Source organism: Aegilops tauschii, chromosome 1, assembly GCF_002575655.3.
Source record: "Aegilops tauschii subsp. strangulata cultivar AL8/78 chromosome 1, Aet v6.0, whole genome shotgun sequence".
NCBI classification, from domain to species: domain Eukaryota; kingdom Viridiplantae; phylum Streptophyta; class Magnoliopsida; order Poales; family Poaceae; genus Aegilops; species Aegilops tauschii.
Window position 1 is genome coordinate 95273926 of NC_053035.3, and position 22525 is coordinate 95296450.

Below are 22525 nucleotides of genomic sequence, written 5' to 3' on the forward strand. Positions count from 1 at the left end.
GGCTATGGCATCTGCATGATATTTTTTCACATGGCAAATGCATAACATTTTTAATTGGCATGTGCATTCCATACCATCATGGCCAATGGAAGTACAGTTCATTAAACATGGCAACTACAGTTCATTAAACATGGAAACTACAGTTGAGTAAACATGGTAACTGCAGTTGAGTAAACATGGCAACTGCAGTTCATTAAACATGACAACTGCAGTCATTAAACATGGCAACTGTAGTTGACTTTACATGGCAATTGTATAACATTTTTAATTGGCATTTGCATTCCATACCATCATGGCCAATGGAAGTACAGTTCGTTAAACATGGCAACTGTAGTTCATTAAACATGGCAACTGCAGTTGCGTAAACATGGCAACTGCAGTTCATTAAACATGGCAACCGCAGTTCATTAAACATGGCAAGTGTAGTTCATTAAACATGGCAACTACTCTGTACATATCATGGTTGCTCTGTACTCAATGGCTACTTTCAAAATATCATCACTTTCAAATAAGCTTTTAAACTGCATTGCATTCTACATGGCACCTACTACCTTCATGCTTGTGCAAAGAAGACTGTAACACAACTGACTTACTTGTTAAAAATCTTGTTGGCATATGTCTTGCTCGTCTGCCTCTCCATTGGTAAATATGTTAGCAATTTAGGCTGCTTGAGCGCGGTGTTTGCTTCTTGCTGTAGCTCAGCTCCCAGTATTTTCTGTTGCAAAGCTGTGTACTGCTTGGCAAACTGGAGCAATGAGTTGCCAGGGCTCACGTACCGCTTCAAAACAGCATTGAACCCCTCGCTGCGCTGCGTAGTCTGCAGAAACGGGAAGAAACACTGCATGAAGTAGGCCGGCACCCAGTACATTCTCTTCTCCCACAGGCTAGCAAGCGTCTCGTTGTCTTGGACTTGATATGTTTCAATCATAGCCATCCAGCTCCTTTCAAACTCCTCCACTGTCAAGCGGTGGTCCACGCACAACTCAAATGCCTTGTGCAGCTCTGGACGGTCAGCAAAGAACGGTCATAGCGTCTCCTCAGCCTTCTTTATAATGTGCCACCTGCAGTGCCTGTGCACTGCCAACAGAAAGACCTCCTCTATGCCTACACGCATGCTAAAATCCTGGTCTGCTATTATGTTCATTGGAGCAAGTCCACCCATGCACTCCAAGAAGGTCTTGAATAGCCAAGTGTATCCATCCGTGTCTTCGTTCCGAACGAGCCCGCATCCGAACTGCAATGACTGATTGTGGTTATTTATTCCTATGAATGGAGCGCATGGCATCTTGTACATATTAGTGAGATATGTCGCGTCGAATGAAATGCAGTCTCGGAAATGTTTGTAGGCTCTTCTTGCAGCACCATCCACCCAATACATGTTCCTGACACGGTCCTCATCGTCCAATCTTATCCTGTAGAAGAAATCTGGATCTTCTTTCGCTTTCTCATCGAAGTAGGCTATCGTGGCTTCTATGTCAGCCAACCTGCTTTCTCTATGGTACTTTGCCTTTAGGTTTGTGACGTCTGCTGGTATGTAGGGCATGCTACTCAGAGTCCCATTTTTGCTGTGGATGAGGGATAGTATCTGGACCATTCTTGATGGACCGACGTTACAATCATGTAGCAGCTTTATGAATTTCTTCTCGAGGGGGGTGAATCCTCTATGGGCGGTCAGAAATTTTACCAGGTCAAACTTCTTTATGAGTTCGTGGTTGTGCTCGTCAAAATATTCAGTGACCACCCAACGTGCTCCATCTACGTTCAGCTTACACCGGACAGGGCATTCCGTCTTGACAATGATACCTCTCTTTCGTTCCGGAACGACAGGCGCAACACCTTTACCCTTCTTGTTCCTTCGTGCCTTGTAGCACCTCATCTCACCTCTACTATACTCGTTAGTTTTTTTTAATTTTCCTATGGTATTCGGTGTTGACCGCAAACTCATGGAACTTTGCATATGTCTGGTAGAATTCCTTTGCATCTTCAAACGAATCAAATCTCTGCCCAACATACGGTGGCTTAGGCACCATGATTTCTGATTGCCCATCTTCTGCATCGTCTTGTGCTTCGTCATTAGTTTTATCATTCACTTCAGTATCGGCGGCTGTTTCATCTGCTTGAGTGTTGCTTGTGCTGGTGTGCAAAGGTGTGCTTGTCGGCATTGCTGGAATGATTGCCATTTCCAACACTGACTCGGCATTGTTTGTGGCATGATTGTTGGCTGGCTGGTGGAACGCTTCTTCCGTGCGCTCAGAGCTTCCCGCAGTAGATGTCCCCGCGCCGCTGTTCATTGTAGTTGAAGGTCCTGCAATAAAAAAACAGGGACGAGCGTAAGCACTTTGCTTGAATGGCATGTTTATCGTAACGAAATTCATCAACTGCATGTGATTTGGCATGACATCATTCACACAGCAAGCCGTGAACCTACATATGGCCATGCATGGCAACTGTAGTTCTCCAGTCATGGTAGCTACAGTCCAACACACATGGCAACTACTGTTGCCAAGACATGGCAACCAGCGTCTTTTAACATCAAAACTTGGATTCTATATCCATGGCAGCTACAGTCCAACAAACATGGCAACTACTGCTGCAAATACATGGCAACCAGTATCTTCTAGCATGGAAACTTGGATTCTATAGCCATGGCAGCTACGGTCCAACATACATGGCAAATATTGTTGCCAAGACATGGCAACCAGCACCTTTTAGCATCAAAACTTGGATTCTAGGTACGAGCTCACTAGGACAAATGCGATCAATCATGAATGTTGCACACAATCATATAGCAATTGGCAAATTCTGAAGACAATAGATGACTTTTTGCCCGCTACCACTTTGTAGCATTTTTGTTTGTTTTTTCCACCACCACCGTGACAAATCCACTTTTCCTCCCATGCTTTTTTCCACAAAAGCAATGCACTACTGTTTTTCTGGTTCACATTTTTTTACCTTGTTGTGCCGCATGTGCTGATCGTATCTGGTTTGTCATTCCAATTTGATGTGCTCTATCTGCAATAGCGATGTCCTGCAACTGTGAAGCTTGCCATGAGACGTTTACCGACGTGGTTCCACCGTAACAACCTGTGATCATGTTAGCAGTCGGTCAATGCATGGCAACTATAGTTTGTTCAACATGGCTCATGTAGCGGTGCATCCATGCCACACATTGTTTGTTCACACGTGTCGTCCACAGTTGTTTTAGACATCTGCAATCACATTTTATGACACATGGCAACTCCAGTTGTCCAGGCATGGCAACTGCAACTGTCAGGCATGGCAACTGCAGTTGTCATCTATGTTCCTTCTCCTAACTCACTGTCCACAACTTCACTTTATGGACTCACCTATGTATGACGTCGATGGCAGGTACATGATTGCCGCCTGATGCCACGTGCTGCATGAAGGTCCTACATTTTTTCCGACATAACTCGTGAGTCTTTTGCTATCCTTTGCAAGTTTAATTTTCATGTCCACACCAGTATGTTTCTTTTCGTATGCGTTACCTTGATTTGCCACATTAGCTACTTGAAGTTGGTTGCCCGTACATTTGTCAGTGTTAGCGCCCTGTGACTGAACTTGCCATGGCGCCCTCCTGAATGTGTTTTGGTCATAAGAACCTACGAAAAATGACATTGTAGGACATAAGTAGAATGTCATCTTCATCGCCGCGGACATGGCAAATGTTCTTTTTTTGTTATCATGCATCGTACCGATGCCCGCGTACTGCTCTAGTAGTGGCAGCAACGGCCCTGCAGAAATGAGTTGACTATACTCTGTTGCATCCCAAGGAGGCGTTTCCGGCCTTTGAGAAAACCAAGGATCAGTGCCGTCTTCGTGATTCATTCTTCCGCGTTTTGTTTCTACCAGTGTGTTTTCAGTCACTGCATGAACAAGAACGCATCAACAATCCGCAAAAAATGCATTCTTTGTTGTTTGCACGTAGAAGATAACACGGCAATCTTATCACATTTCCTGCATAGGCAACCAACACATCATGGCAAGTAGGACATGCACATCTACTCTCTTTTCTGAAATCTGGGTGCCAGCTATCATTTTGAAGCGATGGCAACAGCCACTAAAATAGGATGGCAAGCAACAAGATAACATGGTGGCAGTTAACGGCAACGATAGGTGGCAACTGATGTTAGACACAAGTGGCAATTATTTTTCCTACCTCCATATGCCAAATTTCTCCTTTCTCTCCCTATTTTTAGTGATTCCTATGCATCCTTCATTACCAACTACTCGCACCAAGCCAACCAAGAATCTTAGCTCAACTCTAGCATAGTACATGGCAGATGTGACGTATGTTGGTTGGCAAATGCGAATACACACAAATCCGTGGGGTGTTTTGCCCCGATAGCGTGGATCCAGTCGCCATCTTCGTTGGCAAATTTGCAATTTCAAATTTCTAGCCAGAAAAAGGACAAGAAACAGAAGGAGATCGGAGATTCACCTGTTTTTAGCTGGTCGTCTTGGGAGGGCGGGGTTGGGGGTGGTTAGTGGTGGGAAGGCGCTATGGATTTTCTCTGGTTGCCATGATGGAGGTAGGGGATCGAGAGGTAGGAGAAGACGGCGGCGGGTCGGCCTGGGGATCGAAAGGAGGCCGGGATGACTGGCATGCTGGGTCGTGCGGGCAGCGCGGTCGTTTGCCCGGACGTGTGGGCGATTTTGCCACACACCGGACGTGCGGCCTGTGACTGCGTGCGTCCGGACGCGGTAGTGCGGGTGGGATCGTCTCCGTACCACACAGGGCGTGCGGCACAACCACCCGATACACCATACGTGTGGCAGTTATCGGCGTCCTTAATTTATGATTCACTGATGACATCTATTTTATTTTTGTTTTTTGGCAAACATAAATAAATGTTTTGAGTGCTTGCAAGTTTTCATTATCATATCACATCTGTGGAAGTCGTGGCAAAAAATATAAAATCGGCGCTTCAAAAAGCTTTGGAAAGTTGCATCTTTGGAGCATTAATTTTGCTTTTGTTGCCATGACTTTCACAAATGTGATACCATGATGAAAACTGGCAAGCTCTCAAAACATTTCTTAATGGTAGCCACAAAACAATTCAGATTTTTTTTCTACATAGTTTTTTATTTTACTGTTCATTCATGCTCATTTGAACCTGAGCTAAGAAACTCCATGCTCGTAAACACGGACAAAACTGATAGTATAGCCCCACCACGTAGCAGACCCATATTAAGAAACATCAGTGGACAGCAACGCAACCTGTCCTCGGCGCGGCGAAGCGCGCGTGATCCACGTACCTAACCATTCCACAGCCCGTTTGGTAAACACTTGGACAGGGGAATGGGAGTTTGCACAAGGATGTTTATGGAGGGATTAGTCATGGGAAGTAGATTTTTACTCCCATTCCCTTGTTTGGTATACGGTGAGCATTGGCGTGGGATAAAACTCTGCTCATGAATTAACAGGGTACCCCCTGGGAAGAAATAGGTGGGAATTGGCTTCCTCAACTCCCATTCCCCTTCCCACTTAAACTCTCATGCCCTCTAATCAAACAGTGGACTTTTAATCTCCTCACTCTTCAACTCCCATTCCCCATCTTGAATTCCCTCGAACCAAACACGTTGTAAAGAAAAGATTGATATACCTAACCTACAGTCCGTACAGTTCGTCCACTTTGCGCCGTGGCACGTACCTGCTCCCGATGGCCGCCGCCGACCCAGTCCGCGACGGGCAGACGGCCCTCGCGCTCCGCCTCGTCAAGCACCTCGCGGCCGCGGACGCGGACGCCGCCGCTAAGAACGTCGCGTTCTCGCCCGTATCCATCCACGCTGGCCTCGCGCTGGTGGCCGCGGGTGCGGGCGGCGCCACGCGGGCCCAGCTGCTCAGCTTCCTCGGCGCGCCGACGGCGGACGGCCTCGCTGCCTTCGGTCGCCTCGTCGCCGACCGCGTCCTGGCCGACAAGGCGGGCTCTGGCGGGCCGCGCGTGCTCTTCGGCGGCGGCGTCTGGATCGACGCCTCGCGCGGCGGGCTCAATGAGGCGTTCAAGGAGGTCGCCGCCAAGTCCTACAAGTCCGAGACCCGCACCGTCAGCTTCATCGATGAGGTTAGTAGAGGCGATTGTTTGTGCTCTGGAACCCTAACCTCCTACTCCAGCCAAATCTTTAGTAGAATTAATATGGATCAATACTCGAGGCAAATCTGTAGTAGAATTAATATGGATCTGTGGACAATCATGAACGGGATGTCGTTGAACATTTTTTTTCGACATGACAAATCCTAACAAACAAGGCAACAATCTTCTAATTTTTATTTATTTTTCTTTGAGAACGTCTTCGAATTAATCTTAATCAAATCATTAGAAACAATCTTCTAAACTTATTTTTTCTTTGAGAACATGTTCTAATTAATGTTAATCAGCTGGCCATTGGGTGAAAGAAACGTGTGTTTACAGTTTCACGTAAACTTCTGCACATTTGGTATAAACTGAACTGAAATCATATTGATGGTTACTGTATGTTCAGCCGGAGGAAGCAGTGTAGACGATCAACCGCTGGGTGAAGAAGGCGACCAACAACCTCATCGACTCCATGATCTCACGCAGCGACATCACCGCCGACGCCAACCTCGTGCTCGCCAACGCGGTCTACTTCAAGGGCAGCTGGCTCAATCCCTTCAACGTTTGCCACACGTCATCGGGCAAATTCCACCGGCTTGATGGGAGCCACGTCGAGGCAGCGTTCATGTACGAGCTCAAGACCATGTCCATCTCGTGCATGGACGGCTTCAAGGTCCTCAAGCTCCCCTACGGCCCGGAGGGGGAATATGAACCGGCGCCAGAGGGGCTTCCCTACAAGATCTACCGTGGCCCACGGGCCAGCTCCGTCAAGACGCCTCTGGGCGACGACGCCACCCAGTTCTCCATGTTTGTCTTCCTCCCGGACGAGCGCGACGGCATGGCCACCATGGTGGACGTGATCACCGCGGCACCTGGGTACCTCTACAGCGTCCTGCCCACGGAAACCAAGCTAGTCCAAATCAACCTCCCCAAGTTCGAGGTGTCATTGGACTGGGACCTTGGGAGTGACCTCCGTCGACTAGGCCTCACGCTGCCCTTCTCGCGGAAGGTCGGCGACCTGCGAGGCATGTACAAGAAGGACGACGGGCGGCCGACCTTCCTGACCAAGGTTGCGCACAAGGCGATCATCAAGGTGAATGAGGAAGGGACCGAGGCGGCTGCGGTCATGACGGCCTTGAGTGGCGGCGGACCAATGCCGGACCATGTGGAGTTCATCGCTGACCATCCGTTCACGTTCATCATCATGGAGGAGCGCTCAGGGGTGATCGTGTTCGCCGGCCACGTCCTCGACCCTACCTGCAAGTGATCACGTCGAGATCCCAAGCGCAGGCTATTTCTTTTTTGCATACTGAACTTAAATCGACCGTATTACGTTGTTTCTGAAATCTGAATTGATGGTGATGGGTCCTTTTGCTCTGCTCCTTGCTTTTCGTTTTTTTCGTTGATACTAGTAACTGGGGGTTACATGTTAGGCAACAACATTACAGACGCAGCAAACACCGAGGTGAATAGGGTTAGCACAGGCCGCCATACGTACCCTTGCTTCACTACCTACTGACGGCGCCGTGGCAGTAGCTAGTTCGCAAGTTAAAGGAATTGAACAAAGATGTTAGGGACAAGAGGAAGGGAACTACTCCCTCCGTACTCAGTTTTATACTAACTTTAGTACAAAGTTGAGTCATCTATTTTGAAACGGAGGGAGTATCAAGTACTGTATGTTATAATGTTACTGATCTGATTCAGCTTGTGCTGAGCGTTCAGTTTTTCATACGGCGTCAAAATAGTATCTGTATACGCATTAGGCAGGCAACACTGCACATGCAAATCCTTAGCAGCGTGTTTGGCTACAATGGAGGAAGGGGAATGGAAGTTTAGAGGTGGAATTTATCAGGAGATTAGGCATGGGAAGTTGGTTTTTAGTCTCAAAACCATGTTTATTGTATGTTGGAATTAGGCTGGTCACAATGGGAGGAACTTAGGAGTAACATCACACACTCCAATACAACTTTGCTTATGTGGCACATATTTAATGAAGAGAGAGGTGCTTGTGGTAACTAGCTAAGTTACCGGAACATCACACACTCTAAGAAACAATGAGTCTATAACCTAATAAATACATCGTTGCATGACACTACATAGATGTTTCTACTCACTATGAAGGTAGTAACATAGTCTAGGGAAGTGTGTAAGTTACTAGCTTATGTTCTTGCCTATTGTGACCAGCCTTAGTAGGAGGAATCTAACATCCCACCTGAATTAACATGCAGAGAGCAGAGAAGAGATATGTAACAACCAGCTTCCTCAACTCCCTAACCTCCAACCAAAAAATGGATTAAATGTTTCGTACATCGTACCCCTCAATTTCTCATTTTGTGCCACTAATTCCCTCCAACCAAGCAAAGCCATAGGTGTAGTATAATCCAACAGTGTTGGCGCACACAAAAGCATATGAACTCAACAAACACGATACATTTTCGGAAGGAAAAAAATAGAGTGATCTGCTCGTGGTGGGAAGTTCATAACAAAAATAATGTTTCATGACAAAATCCTGAAACATCTAGAGAAAGAGTAAATTCACACAAAAATAAATGTGCAAATATGCATTTACCTTGAAGATGTATAGAGCATCAGAAGCAATACTGAAGTTGTCTGTCAAACAAAAAAGAATCAAATTTGGAGCTCAACATACTCAAAAAATAGCTCAAAGCTTTGGATTTTGACGTGCGAGCCCCAACTATGGGAACACATGGGTCTTTGATCGCCCATCACAATCTGGACCATGTTGCGGTCACTCGTTGCAACATAGACCATGTTGCGGTCACCTTTTTTTTAGACAAATGTTGCGATCACCTTCAGCTTGCATGACGTTGCAAAACACATGGGCCTTTGGTCACCCGTTGTGTTAGAGTTGTGTCGAATATTGTGTACAAGATAGGTTACAGTTGGACTTGTAGTTGTATAGTGTTTAGATATGATATGGAGTCGTGTCCTAGGAGAACTCTTGTATCCTAGGTCTCTCATATATAGCGGGGATAGACACACGATGTAACCTATGCCAACATAATAGCACAGGAACAGAAGGGGGGGCCGGCGGCGTGTGCCGGCGGCCTGTGCCGGCGCCCGGGTGGCCGGTGTGCGGTATTGTGATGGTGTCACGGGGAGGAGCGCCCGTAGTCAGGCCCCAGGGATGTAGCCATATCGGTGAACCTCGTTAACAAATCTTGGTGTCGTGCTCGTGTGATTGTTTGGTCCTCGAATGATCGACGGTATGCCTCGGATTTATTCTAACAAGTGGTATCAGAGCTAGGTTGATTGAAGGTTGCTGGATTGTTGATCTCGAGGAGAAGCGAAAGAATTCATGGAAGCAGTCGAGTTGGTCACGTGTAGCGACGGAAAGTTTCGACTTGCGGTGAAGATATTTTTGCTTGTGCTAGCGATTGGAAGCGGCGACGGCTTAATGTGCGACAGCAGCAGGCATCTAGGGCGCGCTTGGATGGGCTGGCAACGGGCCGGTCGGGTGCTTGTGGTAGCTTCAGGCAGCGTGGCCGACAAGGCTAGGATGTGGTCAGGTGCGAGCTGCAGGCACGGCGGCAGCCCTTGCGTGGTGTGCACGTGTGATTTGTTTTGGAAACAAAAGAACACAGAGAGAGGCACGAGAGCAGATCGATTTGGCAGAATAATCCATCAGCGATACAACATTGAAATTAGCGGCAGGCTTTGACAAGTAGCACTTGCATCGGGTTGTGTCTGACGGCAAGCAGAACATCAAGGCAGCAGTCCATTGGTTTTTTGGTGAAGCATGAGTACTAGTACTGGAGCTCTCGTGAGGGGCAAATTGTGTTTATTGCTGCTTGCACACGCGTAAGTGTACTACAAGGAGTTTGGGCTTTGCTAAATGCACGCGGATTGCATGGCATAATTTCTCGAAGCTTGGATATATTTCTCTCGCAGGGCTAGCCATACAAAGAATCATGGCGCTAATGGGTACCGGATTTGAGGTGAAGTTTGACAGGACTGGAAACCTTGGGTTATGGCAGACATGGGTGAAAGATTGTTGGTGTGACAGGGATGCTTGAAGGTGTTGCGGGAAGCCAAGCCAGCTAAGACGGAATTATCATGTGATGGATGGAAATTCACGGAAGACGATTTGGGAGCCTCGACCGTGTCATGTAGCCGGACAAGTTCGGCTGGGTCAGACTAGATAGTCTGACGGATCGACGTGTGTCGGTTGGAACAGAAGACAGTGGTAGGATCGGCGACATTGACATACGAGCGTGAAGCTGATAGTGACCGACTTCTGGGGCGTGGAAACACGTGGCGCATGCCCGAGGCTTGTGCGGCTTCGACAAGACTATGGCGCGGGATTGATTCAAGATGGTGTATACATGGAGCTTGAAGTCGATGAGGCGCGTGGGTGGACTGATCATCTACCATGGAGTTGTTGGAAATATGCCCTAGAGGCAATAATAAAATGGTTATTATTGTATTTCCTTGTTCATGATAATTGTCTATTGTTCATGCTATAATTGTATTAACTGGAAACCGTAATACATGTGTGAATACATAGACCACAACATGTCCCTAGTAAGCCTCTAGTTGACTAGCTCGTTGACCAATAGATGGTTATGGTTTCCTGACCATGGACATTGGATGTTATTGATAACGGGATCACATCATTAGGAGAATGATGTGATGGACAAGACCCAATCCTAAGCATAGCACAAGATCGTGTAGTTCGTTTGTAAGAGCTTTTCTAATGTCAAGTATCGTTTCCTTAGACCATGAGATTGTGCAACTCCCGGATACCGTAGGAATGCTTTGGGTGTACCAAACGTCACAACGTAACTGGGTGGCTATAAAGGTGCACTACAGGTATCTCCGAAAGTGTCTGTTGGGTTGGCACGAATCGAGACTGGGATTTTTCACTCCGTATGACGGAGAGGTATCTCTGTGCCCACTCGGTAATGCATCATCATAATGAGCTCAATGTGACTAATGAGTTAGCCACGGGGTCATGCGTTACGAAACGAGTAAAGAGACTTGCCGGTAACGAGATTGAACGAGGTATTGGGATACCGACGATCGAATCTCGGGCAAGTAACATACCAATGGACAAAGGGAATTGTATACGGGATTGATTGAATCCCCGACATCGTGGTTCATCCGATGAGATCATCGTGGAACATGTGGGAGCCAATATGGGTATCCAGATCCCGCTATTGGTTATTGGCCGGAGGGGTGTCTCGGTCATGTCTGCATGGTTCCCGAACCCGTAGGGTCTACACACTTAAGGTTCGGTGACGCTAGAGTTGTTATGGGAAATAGTATGTGGTTACCGAAGGTTGTTCGGAGTCCCGGATGAGATCTCGGACGTCACGAGGAGTTCCGGAATGGTCCGAAGACGAAGATTTATATATGGGAAGTCCTTATTCTGTCGCCGGAAGTGTTCGGGGGTATATCGGTATTGTACCGGGGCCACCGAAAGGGTTCCGGGGGTCCACCGGGAGGGTCCACCTGCCCCGGAGGGCCCTATGGGCCGAATATAGAGGGGAACCAGCCCCTAGGTGGGTTGGGCGCCAAACCCCCTAGGGCCCATGCGCCTAGGGTTGGGGGGGAAACCCTAAAGGGGGCGCCCCCCTTGGCTTGGGGGGCAAGCCTCCCCCCCTTGGCCGCCGCCCCCCCTCTAGATCCATCTGGAGGGGGCCGGCCCCCCTCTCCCTTGCCCCTATAAATAGAGGGGGTGGGAGGGCAGCCGCACCCCTGACAAGGCGCAGCCCTCTCCTCCTCCAACTCCTCCTCCTCCGTAGTGCTTAGCGAAGCTCTGCCAGAGAACCACGAGCTCCATTGCCACCATGCCGTCGTGCTGCTGGAGTTCTCCCTCAACTTCTCCTCTCCCCTTGCTGGATCAAGAAGGAGGAGACGTCCCCGGGCTGTACGTGTGTTGAACGCGGAGGCGCCGTCCGTTCGGCGCTAGATCGGATCTTCTGCGATTTGAATCGCCGTGAGTACGACTCCATCAACCGCGTTCTTGTAACGCTTCCGCTTAGCGATCTTCAAGGCTATGAAGATGCACTCCCTCTCTCTCGTTGCTAGCATCTCCTAGATTGATCTTGGTGACACGTAGGAAAATTTTGAATTATTGCTACGTTCCCCAACAGGAGTCATGTTGAAGGTGGAGCTGGATTGAGGGGCTACGGCGTAAGTGCACAGAGAGTCGAAGCCTATTCGGCAGTGGGGAAAAAGCGAGGGACACGTAGCTCGGACTGGAGCCCAGTAGTCTGATGGAAGCGTGAAACTCGTCATCGGTCGATGATGATCGGTGGTACTCTGCAGTGGGGGTTGAGTGGTGTGGGTTCGTGACCCTTGAGACTCGACCGAGACAGCGGAGGCTCGACGCGGTAATAGCGGTGAGGCGTGTGGTATGCACGGGGCATGGAGACGGGCCAGGGCTCTAGTGGTCATACATGTGGTGAGACAACTGCGAATTTGACTCGGTATGACTACAAGCAATGGTGAAATTCCTTCAAGTTTCAGACATGGCGGTCAAGAAAGGAGCAGTGATGTTGAGTTCAGGTAACTTTTATGTGTGACACCCAATATGTGAGTTGTTCACTTTCACGCAGGTCAGTGATCGGTGTGTGATGGCGTTGACGGATACTCTGGAAGTTGGGAGCACGGACTAGAGTAACAAGGAACTTAATTTTGCTCGCGTGTTGACTGTGGTCAAGAAAAGAAGGGACTACAAGTTACAGGTGGAGTCACATGGAGTCTTTGGAGTAGCAGCGGTGCTCATGGGATAAGCTCAAGTTCAATGTACATGGAAGTTTGACGCATTGACGAATTCAAGGTGGTGAAGAATATTCGCCAAGGTGAAGTTTGTTAGAGTTGTGTCGAATATTGTGTACAAGGTAGGTTACAGTTGGACTTGTAGTTGTATTGTGTTTAGATATGATATGGAGTCGTGTCCTAGTAGGACACTTGTATCCTAGGTCTCTCATATATAGCGGGGATAGACACACGATGTAACATATGCCAACATAATAGCACAGGCACGCAAGGGGGAGCCGGCGGCGTGTGCCGGCGCCCGGGTGGCCGGTGTGTGGTATTGTGATGGTGTCACGGGGAGGAGCGCCCATAGTCAGGCCCCGGGGATGTAGCCATATCGGTGAACCTCGTTAACAAATCTCGGTGTCGTGCTTGTGTGATTGCTTGGTCCTCGGATGATCGACGGTATGCCTTGAATTTATTCTAACACATTGCAACATGGACCACGATGCGCTCACCTCCAGTTTGCATGACGTTGCAAAATACATGTGGCTTTTGTCACCCATTGCAACATGGACCATGTTGCGGTCGCCTCCAGTTTGCATGACGTTTCAGAACACGTGGGCCTCTGCAAAACACCGTTCACGCGTGGTGAGGGCACGTTGCCACCGCAAAATAAGCAATGTTGCAACCCCCAACGACCTCTACAACCATCATGCATTGGCGAGCACCCTTACAGCACTGATAGACACACGTGCGGCTTCGACGAGATCCCACTTGCAACACTAGCAGCAGGTAACATGCTTGCATCACCCTCAAGCAACACTGGTCGACGATTTCGCATAGCATTCGTCGCCTCTCACCAGCACCTCTTACCAGCAGTGTGTGCAAGAGTACCACTACCGAGTGAGAGAGAACAAGGAGGGAAGGTGCATGATTCTTGGGAGCACCAGTTCATCGAAGGGGATGGCGCTCCGAGGAGAAAGAGGCAACGCTCCCCGAAAGGAAGGGGTGCTTGGGGAGAGAGGGGCAAAGGGGACGAAAGGAAGGAGGCGGGAGGCTCAGCTGGGCCGAGAAGATAAGATAAAAAGGGCATAAGCGATGTGTTTGTCCCACGGGGACACATGGAGTAAGGGGAAGGAGACAGATGATACGTGAGAATCAGTTGGTCTAAAAGAAGCATTTTCCTAAATAAATTCGTTGTTTTTTGGTGTATACATGGGTTGTATATGCGTTGGACGCTCACAGCAAATCTATGGGGTTCACTTCATATTATTTTTTAAGAACAACATTCTGTTAACTTCAATTGAGAAATTTTTCTGCTTTTGTATTGTATAATATTCTGTCACATGCTTCATATGTTTTATTTTTTAAAATTACAAATCGAAAGCACTTTACATTTACTTTAGCATTAGGTTCTAGTTATTTTATTTTATTTTATTTTATGAAACACAGTACAGAAGCATGGCCCAGGGCCTATTTACGCAGAAAGCCCAATTAAAAATAACCATGTAGGTAGCAGGCTCAGAATTATCTAACCCACACACCACTGGAATACTATATACTCCCTTCATTCCAAAATATAGTGCGCCCACGCTTCTTAAGGTCCAACTTTAACCATAAATTTAACCAACGAGACCGACTGCGGCGAAAGAAAAAATTATATAATCGAAAACTTCTTTCGAATACGAATTTACTGGTATAATTTTTGCTCCCGTCACAATCCGTCTCATTGGCTAAATTTACGGTTAAAGTTGAAGCACGGGAATAGAGAAAACACTATATTTTGGAACGGATGGAGTACTGTATATTAGCCTAAAAACAACAGAAAACAGCACTCGAATCTCAGTCGTCGTCGCTGCAAGGAGAGAGAGAGAGAATCTAGTGCTACCCCAATGGCGCAAATCATCGACGGCAAGGCCATCGCCGCCGAAATCAGGCGCGAGATCGGCGCCGAGGTCGCCGTGCTCTCGTCCGCCCACAACATCGTGAGCCCCTATCCCACCCGACGCCGCAGCTGGACCAATCGACCAGCTGTGGATTGGGATAATGTCCGTGACGCTGATTTTTTCCTTCTGTCGCAGGTGCCGGGGCTGGCGGTGGTGATCGTGGGGAGCAGGAAGGACTCGCAGACGTACGTGCAGATGAAGCGCAAGGCCTGCGCCGAGGTCGGCATCCGCTCCTTCGACGTCGACCTCCCCGAGGACATCTCCGAGGCCGCGCTCGTCGCCGAGGTCCACCGCCTCAACGCCGACCCCGCCGTCCACGGTATCTCCTCCGCAGTCGAATCGGATATACAGTAATCTTCCTTTCGTGGTACTGGGAGAACATGGATGCTGCGTTTGGCACTGTAATTCACTCCTGTGTCAGTCTGCTTGTGCCGTAGATGCAGTCATTCCTAGCTGGTTTGTTCAGATGAATTTGGAGATGGTTAAATTCGGTCCTGGTTGCACTCGAGATCACGCCTTTGTGGCTGGGATGCCATTCGTTTACTGCTTGGGATTGCCTGGCCGGATTTGCTCTTCAGTTGACTTAGCGTGAAAGGATAGAGAAGTCTGATCCTGTTTATTCGTGTATAGTTCAATCCTTTGAAATGGAACGTTGTTTACTGGGCGACACTCTGTTTTCAGGCGTCCTGGGTCCCAAATTTTAGCCCGGAATGGCATCAGTACTCACCATTATGTGTGTTTTCTTTCCCAATTTCTGAGAGATTTGCTTGATTGGGAATATAATTCTGAACTGGAACATTGTTTCACGGGGTGATACACTTTGGTTGTTCTTAAGTTGTTTCAGGCGTGGCGGAGCCCAAAATTTTGGCCCAGAATAGCATCAGTACTCATCATCTTGTGTGTTATGTTCCCCAGTTTCTGAGGGATTAGCTTTGATTGGGAATGTAACTTTAAGTGGTCGCTTCACTGGATTAGGCATGGACTTTAGTTATTTCAAGTCACCTGTGAAGAGAATGACATGCCCTAGTTCACATCAGCACAATGACTACTATTTGGGGGAATTATTGCTTCGCTGATGGTTGGAATTTCTGTTGGGCGCATGCTTGTAAATCATGCATTCATGTTAGTGCCTAGTTAGTTTTGTTCTCATGCTCTTGGGCCATAGGAGATTTGTTACCTGACTTCGATCACCATCTCTAGCTTCTGGCACAAGCCATCAGTTTCCTTAGAGAGCAAATATGAAGCTATAGGGCACAAAATGGAGCTTTGGTCGATCAGGTTGTCTTTTTGAAATGTGGTTGCCAGTTTCTTAAATTTTCAGATAAGTACTATTTTGATATGATTTACTTCGTTGCTAGAATGTTGCTTTGCTAGCTCTAGGCTCTACGCTTCTACAGTCTGATATTTGGAATTCTTATTCCTACATGTAGCAAAGCTTGTATACTGACTCTATTGAGTATTTCCTTTTGCACCAGGAATTCTTGTTCAGCTTCCATTGCCCAAGCATATCAACGAAGAAAATATCTTAAACCAGATCTCCATTGAGAAAGATGTCGACGGCTTTCATCCTTTGAACATTGGCAAGCTCGCAATGAAAGGCAGAGATCCACTGTTCGTACCTTGCACGCCAAAGGTATCGATTGCAACACTTGAGCACGGCATTTCTCAACACTGGTTTGACTGCAGTTTTCATTTGTAACATCTTTGCCTTCGTGTCTTTGTTCACTTATATGAAGGGATGCATGGAGCTCCTGTCACGAAGTGGCGTCACTGTAAAAGGAAAACACGCAGTTGTGGTTGGGCGTAGCAACATCGTGGGTTTACCAGTATCCCTTCTCCTGCTGAAAGCGGACGCGACCGTGTCGATCGTGCATTCACGGACCCCAAATCCCGAAACAATTGTCCGTCAAGCAGACATTGTCATTGCAGCAGCTGGCCAGGCCATGATGGTACATTATTCTGCGGCGATAAGCCCACCCTATTTTATGGTGTTGCTTGCCTTAATTCTGACTGCTGTGTTCTCTTGGCTGTTAGATCAAGGGAGACTGGATCAAACCAGGCGCGGCGGTCATAGACGTCGGGACAAACTCCATCGACGACCCAACCAGGAAGTCTGGGTACAGACTCGTTGGCGATGTGGATTTCTCGGAGGCGAGCAAGGTCGCGGGTCACCTGACTCCGGTCCCCGGAGGCGTCGGGCCGATGACCGTGGTGATGTTGCTGAAGAACACGGTGGACGGCGCCAAGAGGGGTATAGTCAGCTGATTTGCTGCGTGATTTGGTATGTGGGGATGATGTTGTAACTGGGTGCCTAGACTAAAATCGGTTCCCCATTTTGTCATGTCTTGCGCTATTTCGAGATCAATAAACGACGCTCAGTCGCTCACCAGTTGGGGTGTCCTTTTTTTTTGGCAAACTAAAACCCTGCTTTGGCTGGCGCTCTTCCCTACATACGCAGTCGCCGCTGGCGAGGCAGGGACGAAGCAAATCCAGATGCGCTCGAGATAGAATAGGTGTGGCCTCTGAGCACCTCTCTGCTCAGCAACCACACACTGAAGCCTGAAGAAACCACGGGAGCTGATTAACCCCTTGCACGGGCACAAGGCACCGCACGTGGATAAGGCGATTTGGCGGTGGTGGCCGCCTGGCCGGTGGTACGTTCGGCTGGGGAAAAAGAAGAAGGTGGGGTTGAAGAAGGGCTGCTGACCGTTGGATCAGTATCCGATGTCCCAAATGAATTGACTGACCCTAAAACAATTTTCAATCAATTTACCTGTAGCCTATCCCCACTGTACCAAAATATAAGACGCTTTTTCAGTTCAATTTAAAGTGCAAACATTACTACTGCCTCTGTACCAAAATATAAGACATTTTTGCAGTTCAATTTAAACTGCAAAAACGTCTAATTTGCAGTCTAATATTTTGGTATGGAGGGAGTAGATCCGAAGCTATCAGTACTGTAAGTTTGGAATTCAGGGATTTCATTCCACCAAGCACTCAACATACAAGGCAACAGTTCAAACAATTTGTGATCATCAGTATTAAATCAAGGAGCCGCACCGTCTTGTGTACACATCTCAGCATCAGCAAAATGGATGCACAAGAAAACCAACAACGATGTATCGCCCAGTCACACACATTCTACATCTTTCGAAGATTTCATCTCTAAGGGTTAGATAATCTCTGCTTCAGCACCTCAACGAAATCTTTCCTTGGAACCTCCTCTTCCTGGTTAGCCCTAATGTCCTTCAGTTTCACCTTCCCGTCCCTCAACTCGGACTCGCCGACCAGCACCATCCACGGGATGCCTGTCTGCGTCGCATACTTTATGTGGTTCTGCACCCTGGTGGTGAGCTTGAACTCTGCCTTTATCCCAGCACTCCACAGCTCGTTCACAAGCTCGGCGGCCAATATGAGGTCCTTGCCCAGAATCGACACCAAAACCTCCGTCTCGGTGGCCCGGATCACCTGCGATTCAAGGGCCAAGATCAGTTTTGCTACATTGCTGCAACAAAGACGTAATGATAGGGGCATTAAGAAATACCTGGTTCTTTTCTTTCTCCTGTTGCTCCATGATAGCAAAAACTCTTTCTATTCCAAGGCTGACGCCAACAGCAGGGACTTGCTTGTTGCTGAACATGCCGACAAGCTTGTCGTACCTGCCACCAGCAGCAATAGAGCCAACCTATAGAGAAACATTGTGAGCACAGGAATCAGCAAAAGGTTGTTCGCTTAGTTAGGAAAGGTACTTGCCATGCTTAAACACGATGAAGAAAATTCAGATATAGATCATTGTACAGTAAGCCAAATATAATGTACTCCCTCCGTCCCAAAATAAGTGTCTTAACTTTAGTGTACAAAGTTGAGACACTTATTTTGGGGCGGAGGAAGTACATGAGGAAAAGGAAATGTAAAATATGCTTTGAGATCTCTGAATCAAATGGGTCAAGCAATGGGTCTTAAAAAGGTGATTGATTGAAAGCACTGGATTATAAAACAAAGCCCAAACCATAATTAAAGTTTTCAGATATAAATCAATGTACAGTAAACCAATTGTAGTGTTACAGCAGACAAAAGGTAACGTAGAATATGCTTTCAGATGATAAATGCGATGGTACATGTCAGAAACCAGTATATCAAGCAACGAATCTTCAAATGGTGATTAATAGAAAACACTGGCAATACAAAACGATGCCTAGTACATAGGAATATGATTGCAAACAAATGACTAAGTGAGAACACAGGTAACAAGTGAGGCGCAGATGTGAATGAAGATTCCAAACCTGTGTGACGCCCTTGAACACAGCTTCATATATCACACCAGTGTAGTAATCAAGGCCTCTAGCAAGGCTTAAATCAAAACTTATCCTGTCAAGGGCATTCGCTTTTTCTAGAGCTTTGAATAATATCTCCAGCTCATTTAATGCAACAACAGACCCCTCGTTCTCCATGAACTTGCTGCCCTCCTTTCGCAACTCTAGCAAAACTTCTAGTGGAGGTCCTTTTGTCTTCACTAAACTGCCAATATTTTCAGCGGTTTCATTTGATACACCTTTCTCTTCCACCTAAGTCAGCGTAAGAACAATTAGGACTATGACAAATATATCAACATCAAGATTACATCAACATATAAAAGCAAAAAAGGGAGTTTGGATGCTCACCAGTTCTTTTTTCACCTCTTCAAAGGTTAGTTTGTCTAGCTTGTCAATACTTGAGCAAACTGTTCTGAATTTCTCAGCAGGCACACCACAGATCTCCAACATTCCATCAAGTAACTTTCTGTGATTTAACTTTATCTCATAGACGCCAATATCCAACTTATCCAGTAATTCAGTCAAAACTTTGACAACCTCGAAATCTGGTTCCATAGGCTCATATACTCCGGCAATGTCGAAGTCACACTGGTAGAATTCTCGATATCTTCCCTTTGAAGGGTTATCTCTCCTGTATACTTTGGCTATCTGGTATCTCTTGATGGCACTTATGTTATTCATGGCAACATAACGGGCAAATGGAACAGTCAGATCATAGCGCAACGAACAAAGCTCACCACCCTGCAGGTTATTCGATGGTAAGACTTCATATAAAATATTACTAAGAGTGTAATATAAGGAATATACTGCGACAAAGGACCAACCAAATTGTTGAATACTAACAATTCCCCTTAACCTTGCTTGAATAATTTATATAACAAACCAGCACATGACAACTGAACAAGTTCTGGTATCCCAGTGTGCTACACTCCTACTAACGTTAAGTACAAAAAGACATAAAAACTTTACCTGATCAGCAAGGTCATATACCAACTTGGAGTCTTCACCATATTTGCCCATCAAGGTTTCTCTCAACTCGAATACAGGGGTATCAAGTGCAACACCACCGTGCATCTTAAATACACTTGTAATTATTGAAAACGCGCGCTCCCTTATGGCCATTTGCTCTCTCCCAAAGTCACGTGTTCCCTAGCGAGAGTAAGGATAAGCATTTAGATAGAGAAATAGTAAAAAATTGACTGGTTATTAGGATGTTTCTGAAATCAACTCAACAGAAACAATTGAAGCAGAAAGACAACACAAGACAACATAAATGTAGCATCCAAATGTGCAAACAAAATGATAATTACCTTGGGAATTTTAGGCAATCTTCCTACTTCATTGCTCTCCACAATCTCCTTGACTTTCTCCACAAGGGAGTCCAATTTGGGGCACTTAGGATCAAACAACAGAGACAGCTCAATTCCCCAATCTGCAATCAACGCAGAATTCACACAAGCAACGGCTTTTCCATCTGTAGCATGCTCCCTAAGCAGAGCGAGTACAGCAGAAGTTCCCTTCCCCAACGTTTTCTTCTTGCTTTTCCTGTCACCCTTCACTTTCTCCCCACCAGCTTGTGCCTTCTCCGCTGAACTGCCAGCTTCATTCTTCCCACCAGCTTGAGGCTTCTCAATTGAACTGTCCATTTCAATCACAGCCATCGCGACAGCTGCCTCCCATGCAAGGAAGTCCCTAAACTTGAGCAAGTAGTTGTACACCTCCCGCAATACCGACACCGCATCTGAATCAACCATAACTTTATCGAGCATCCCCTTCAAATCATCAACATTAACGCCACCGGCAAGCTTCTCCCGGAGCTCGGCCTCAGCAATGCTCCCTGCACAGAACCTTGCGCGAGCGACGCTCTGTTTGCACATTGCATTCAACGACCTTGCAAGCTGTGTCGCCAGTACCACCAACGCCTCCTCCTTCCCCTCACCCGTTCCACTAGCATCCCTCTTCCCCAGCTTCACTGGAGCATTAAGCTCAACCCTCACCTTCTTGTGCAGTGCGCGCACAGACTCGCGGAGAGCTCCGTTGACAGCAGGCACCTTGGCAAACATGGCCGCAGAGGCGTCTCCACCGTTGCCCACTAGCTTGGACCCCAATAAGAGCATCTTGATATCAGCGCCCACATCAGCCTCGTCCTTGTCGGAGAGGCCGTCGCCGGACGCGGGCACGTCGAACGCCGTGGCGCCCCCCCGCGCGGCCTCACATGACAGCGCCGCGAGGGCGTCGGCGACACGGGCAAGAGGGGTGGCGCAGCAGTCGATCAATGCGGCGAAGGCGACGGCCACCGGCGCGGACGCCGCGGCGACGGCGGCCTCGTCGCGGGTGGCGGGTGGCAGCGCCGCTGCGAGCTCGAGCGACCCGGCGAGGGCGTTGGCCGTCGCGGCGGTGACGAGCGCGGAGGAGGAGTCATTCGCCGTCAGGAGGAGCTTGTTGAGAAGCACCGCCGCGGCCGCGCGGGACTCGTGCGGCGCCAAATCCAGGTCCCGGAGCGATCCAGGGGTCTCCTGCGGGGAGGGGGCGCGGCTGGAGAGCCTCTGGAGCGCGGAGGCGTCGATGACGGGGTCGGCGAGGCCGACGGAGAGCGCGTAGACGGCGGCGGGGGTGAGCACGGCGCCCTTGCCCGCGAGCGTCACGGCGGCGGCGGCGGGAGTAGCCATGGCAGATGGAAAACCCTAGAGCAAGAGGGAAAAGGGACGGTGATCCAGTGGACGTGCTTGAGTCAAATCAAAACCCAAAAACAAGCATGTCTACGAGGGGTACAAAAAATTAATGGGGCGTCAAAAAAGATGATAAAAACGTGACCGCCAAGATTTTGCCGTTAAAAAGAGTGACCGCCAAGACACGCAGGGGTACACAGAATTGTCAAAAGGTAAGACCAGAGTGGTAGTATAGCATAAACAATTTTCAGGAAATTCAGATACAGTACTATTATTTCTCAGAAATATTAGTAGTACAACGTATTGTCTCTTAAATTAATTATCTTGGTCATGAAATCGCTGGCACATCCTATTATGTATCATGCGTGTGATTGTTAATAAGAGAATATAAAGGTAAATGATGTTGAAAAATCGAATATTTAATGCAAAAAAATTATACTCCCTCCGGTTTTTAAATACAATGTCACTACCTCACTATCATCTCCACTCCTAAAGGGGCCTTGGTAGTTTCGCCTTACAACCCAACACCTTTATATCGAGCATCTTAGATGCGTCCTTTCGCTCAAGCGCAACCAATTTAGGCAGGTCTATTTGACACGTGCATTAACTCAGTCAAATCAGCAGTCTCCCAAAACAATGCCATGAATTAACCCATTCAAATCAATCTCAACTAAATCTAAACTTTCTTCCCTTTCACTACTCATACATAAATCAAATCAAATCTTAACAAATATCAACTATAATCAAAGTTGGTCATCCCATTTGACGCGTGT

The 22525-nt window shown here is 47.6% G+C and overlaps 3 protein-coding genes across 3 annotated transcripts; 2 read left to right on the forward strand and 1 right to left on the reverse strand.

Moving 5' to 3' along the window:
• The first annotated feature begins 5611 nt into the window (after nt 1–5611).
• On the forward strand, nt 5612–7473 carry LOC109774223 (serpin-ZXA). Its single transcript, XM_020332929.4, is given in 2 exon segments — nt 5612–6083; nt 6502–7473. Coding segments are annotated over 2 exon segments (1263 nt in total). The 5' UTR covers nt 5612–5681; the 3' UTR covers nt 7363–7473.
• A 7149-nt stretch (nt 7474–14622) lies between these two features.
• On the forward strand, nt 14623–17159 carry LOC109774219 (bifunctional protein FolD 2). The gene is made up of 5 exons (XM_020332926.3): nt 14623–14809; nt 14906–15089; nt 16246–16403; nt 16507–16719; nt 16805–17159. Exons 1-5 carry the CDS (start codon nt 14717–14719, stop codon nt 17033–17035), a joined length of 879 nt encoding a protein of 292 aa, XP_020188515.1. The 5' UTR covers nt 14623–14716; the 3' UTR covers nt 17036–17159.
• Nucleotides 17160–17786: 627 nt separating this feature from the next.
• LOC109774218 (histidine--tRNA ligase, cytoplasmic) lies at nt 17787–21839 on the reverse strand. Its single transcript, XM_020332925.4, has 6 exons — nt 20394–21839; nt 20053–20232; nt 19432–19824; nt 19054–19335; nt 18315–18455; nt 17787–18238 (listed from the first exon to the last, which is right to left on the reverse strand). The coding sequence occupies exons 1-6, from the start codon at nt 21750–21752 to the stop codon at nt 17936–17938; spliced, it is 2658 nt and encodes an 885-aa protein (XP_020188514.1). The 5' UTR covers nt 21753–21839; the 3' UTR covers nt 17787–17935.
• Between the last annotated feature and the right edge of the window lie 686 nt (nt 21840–22525).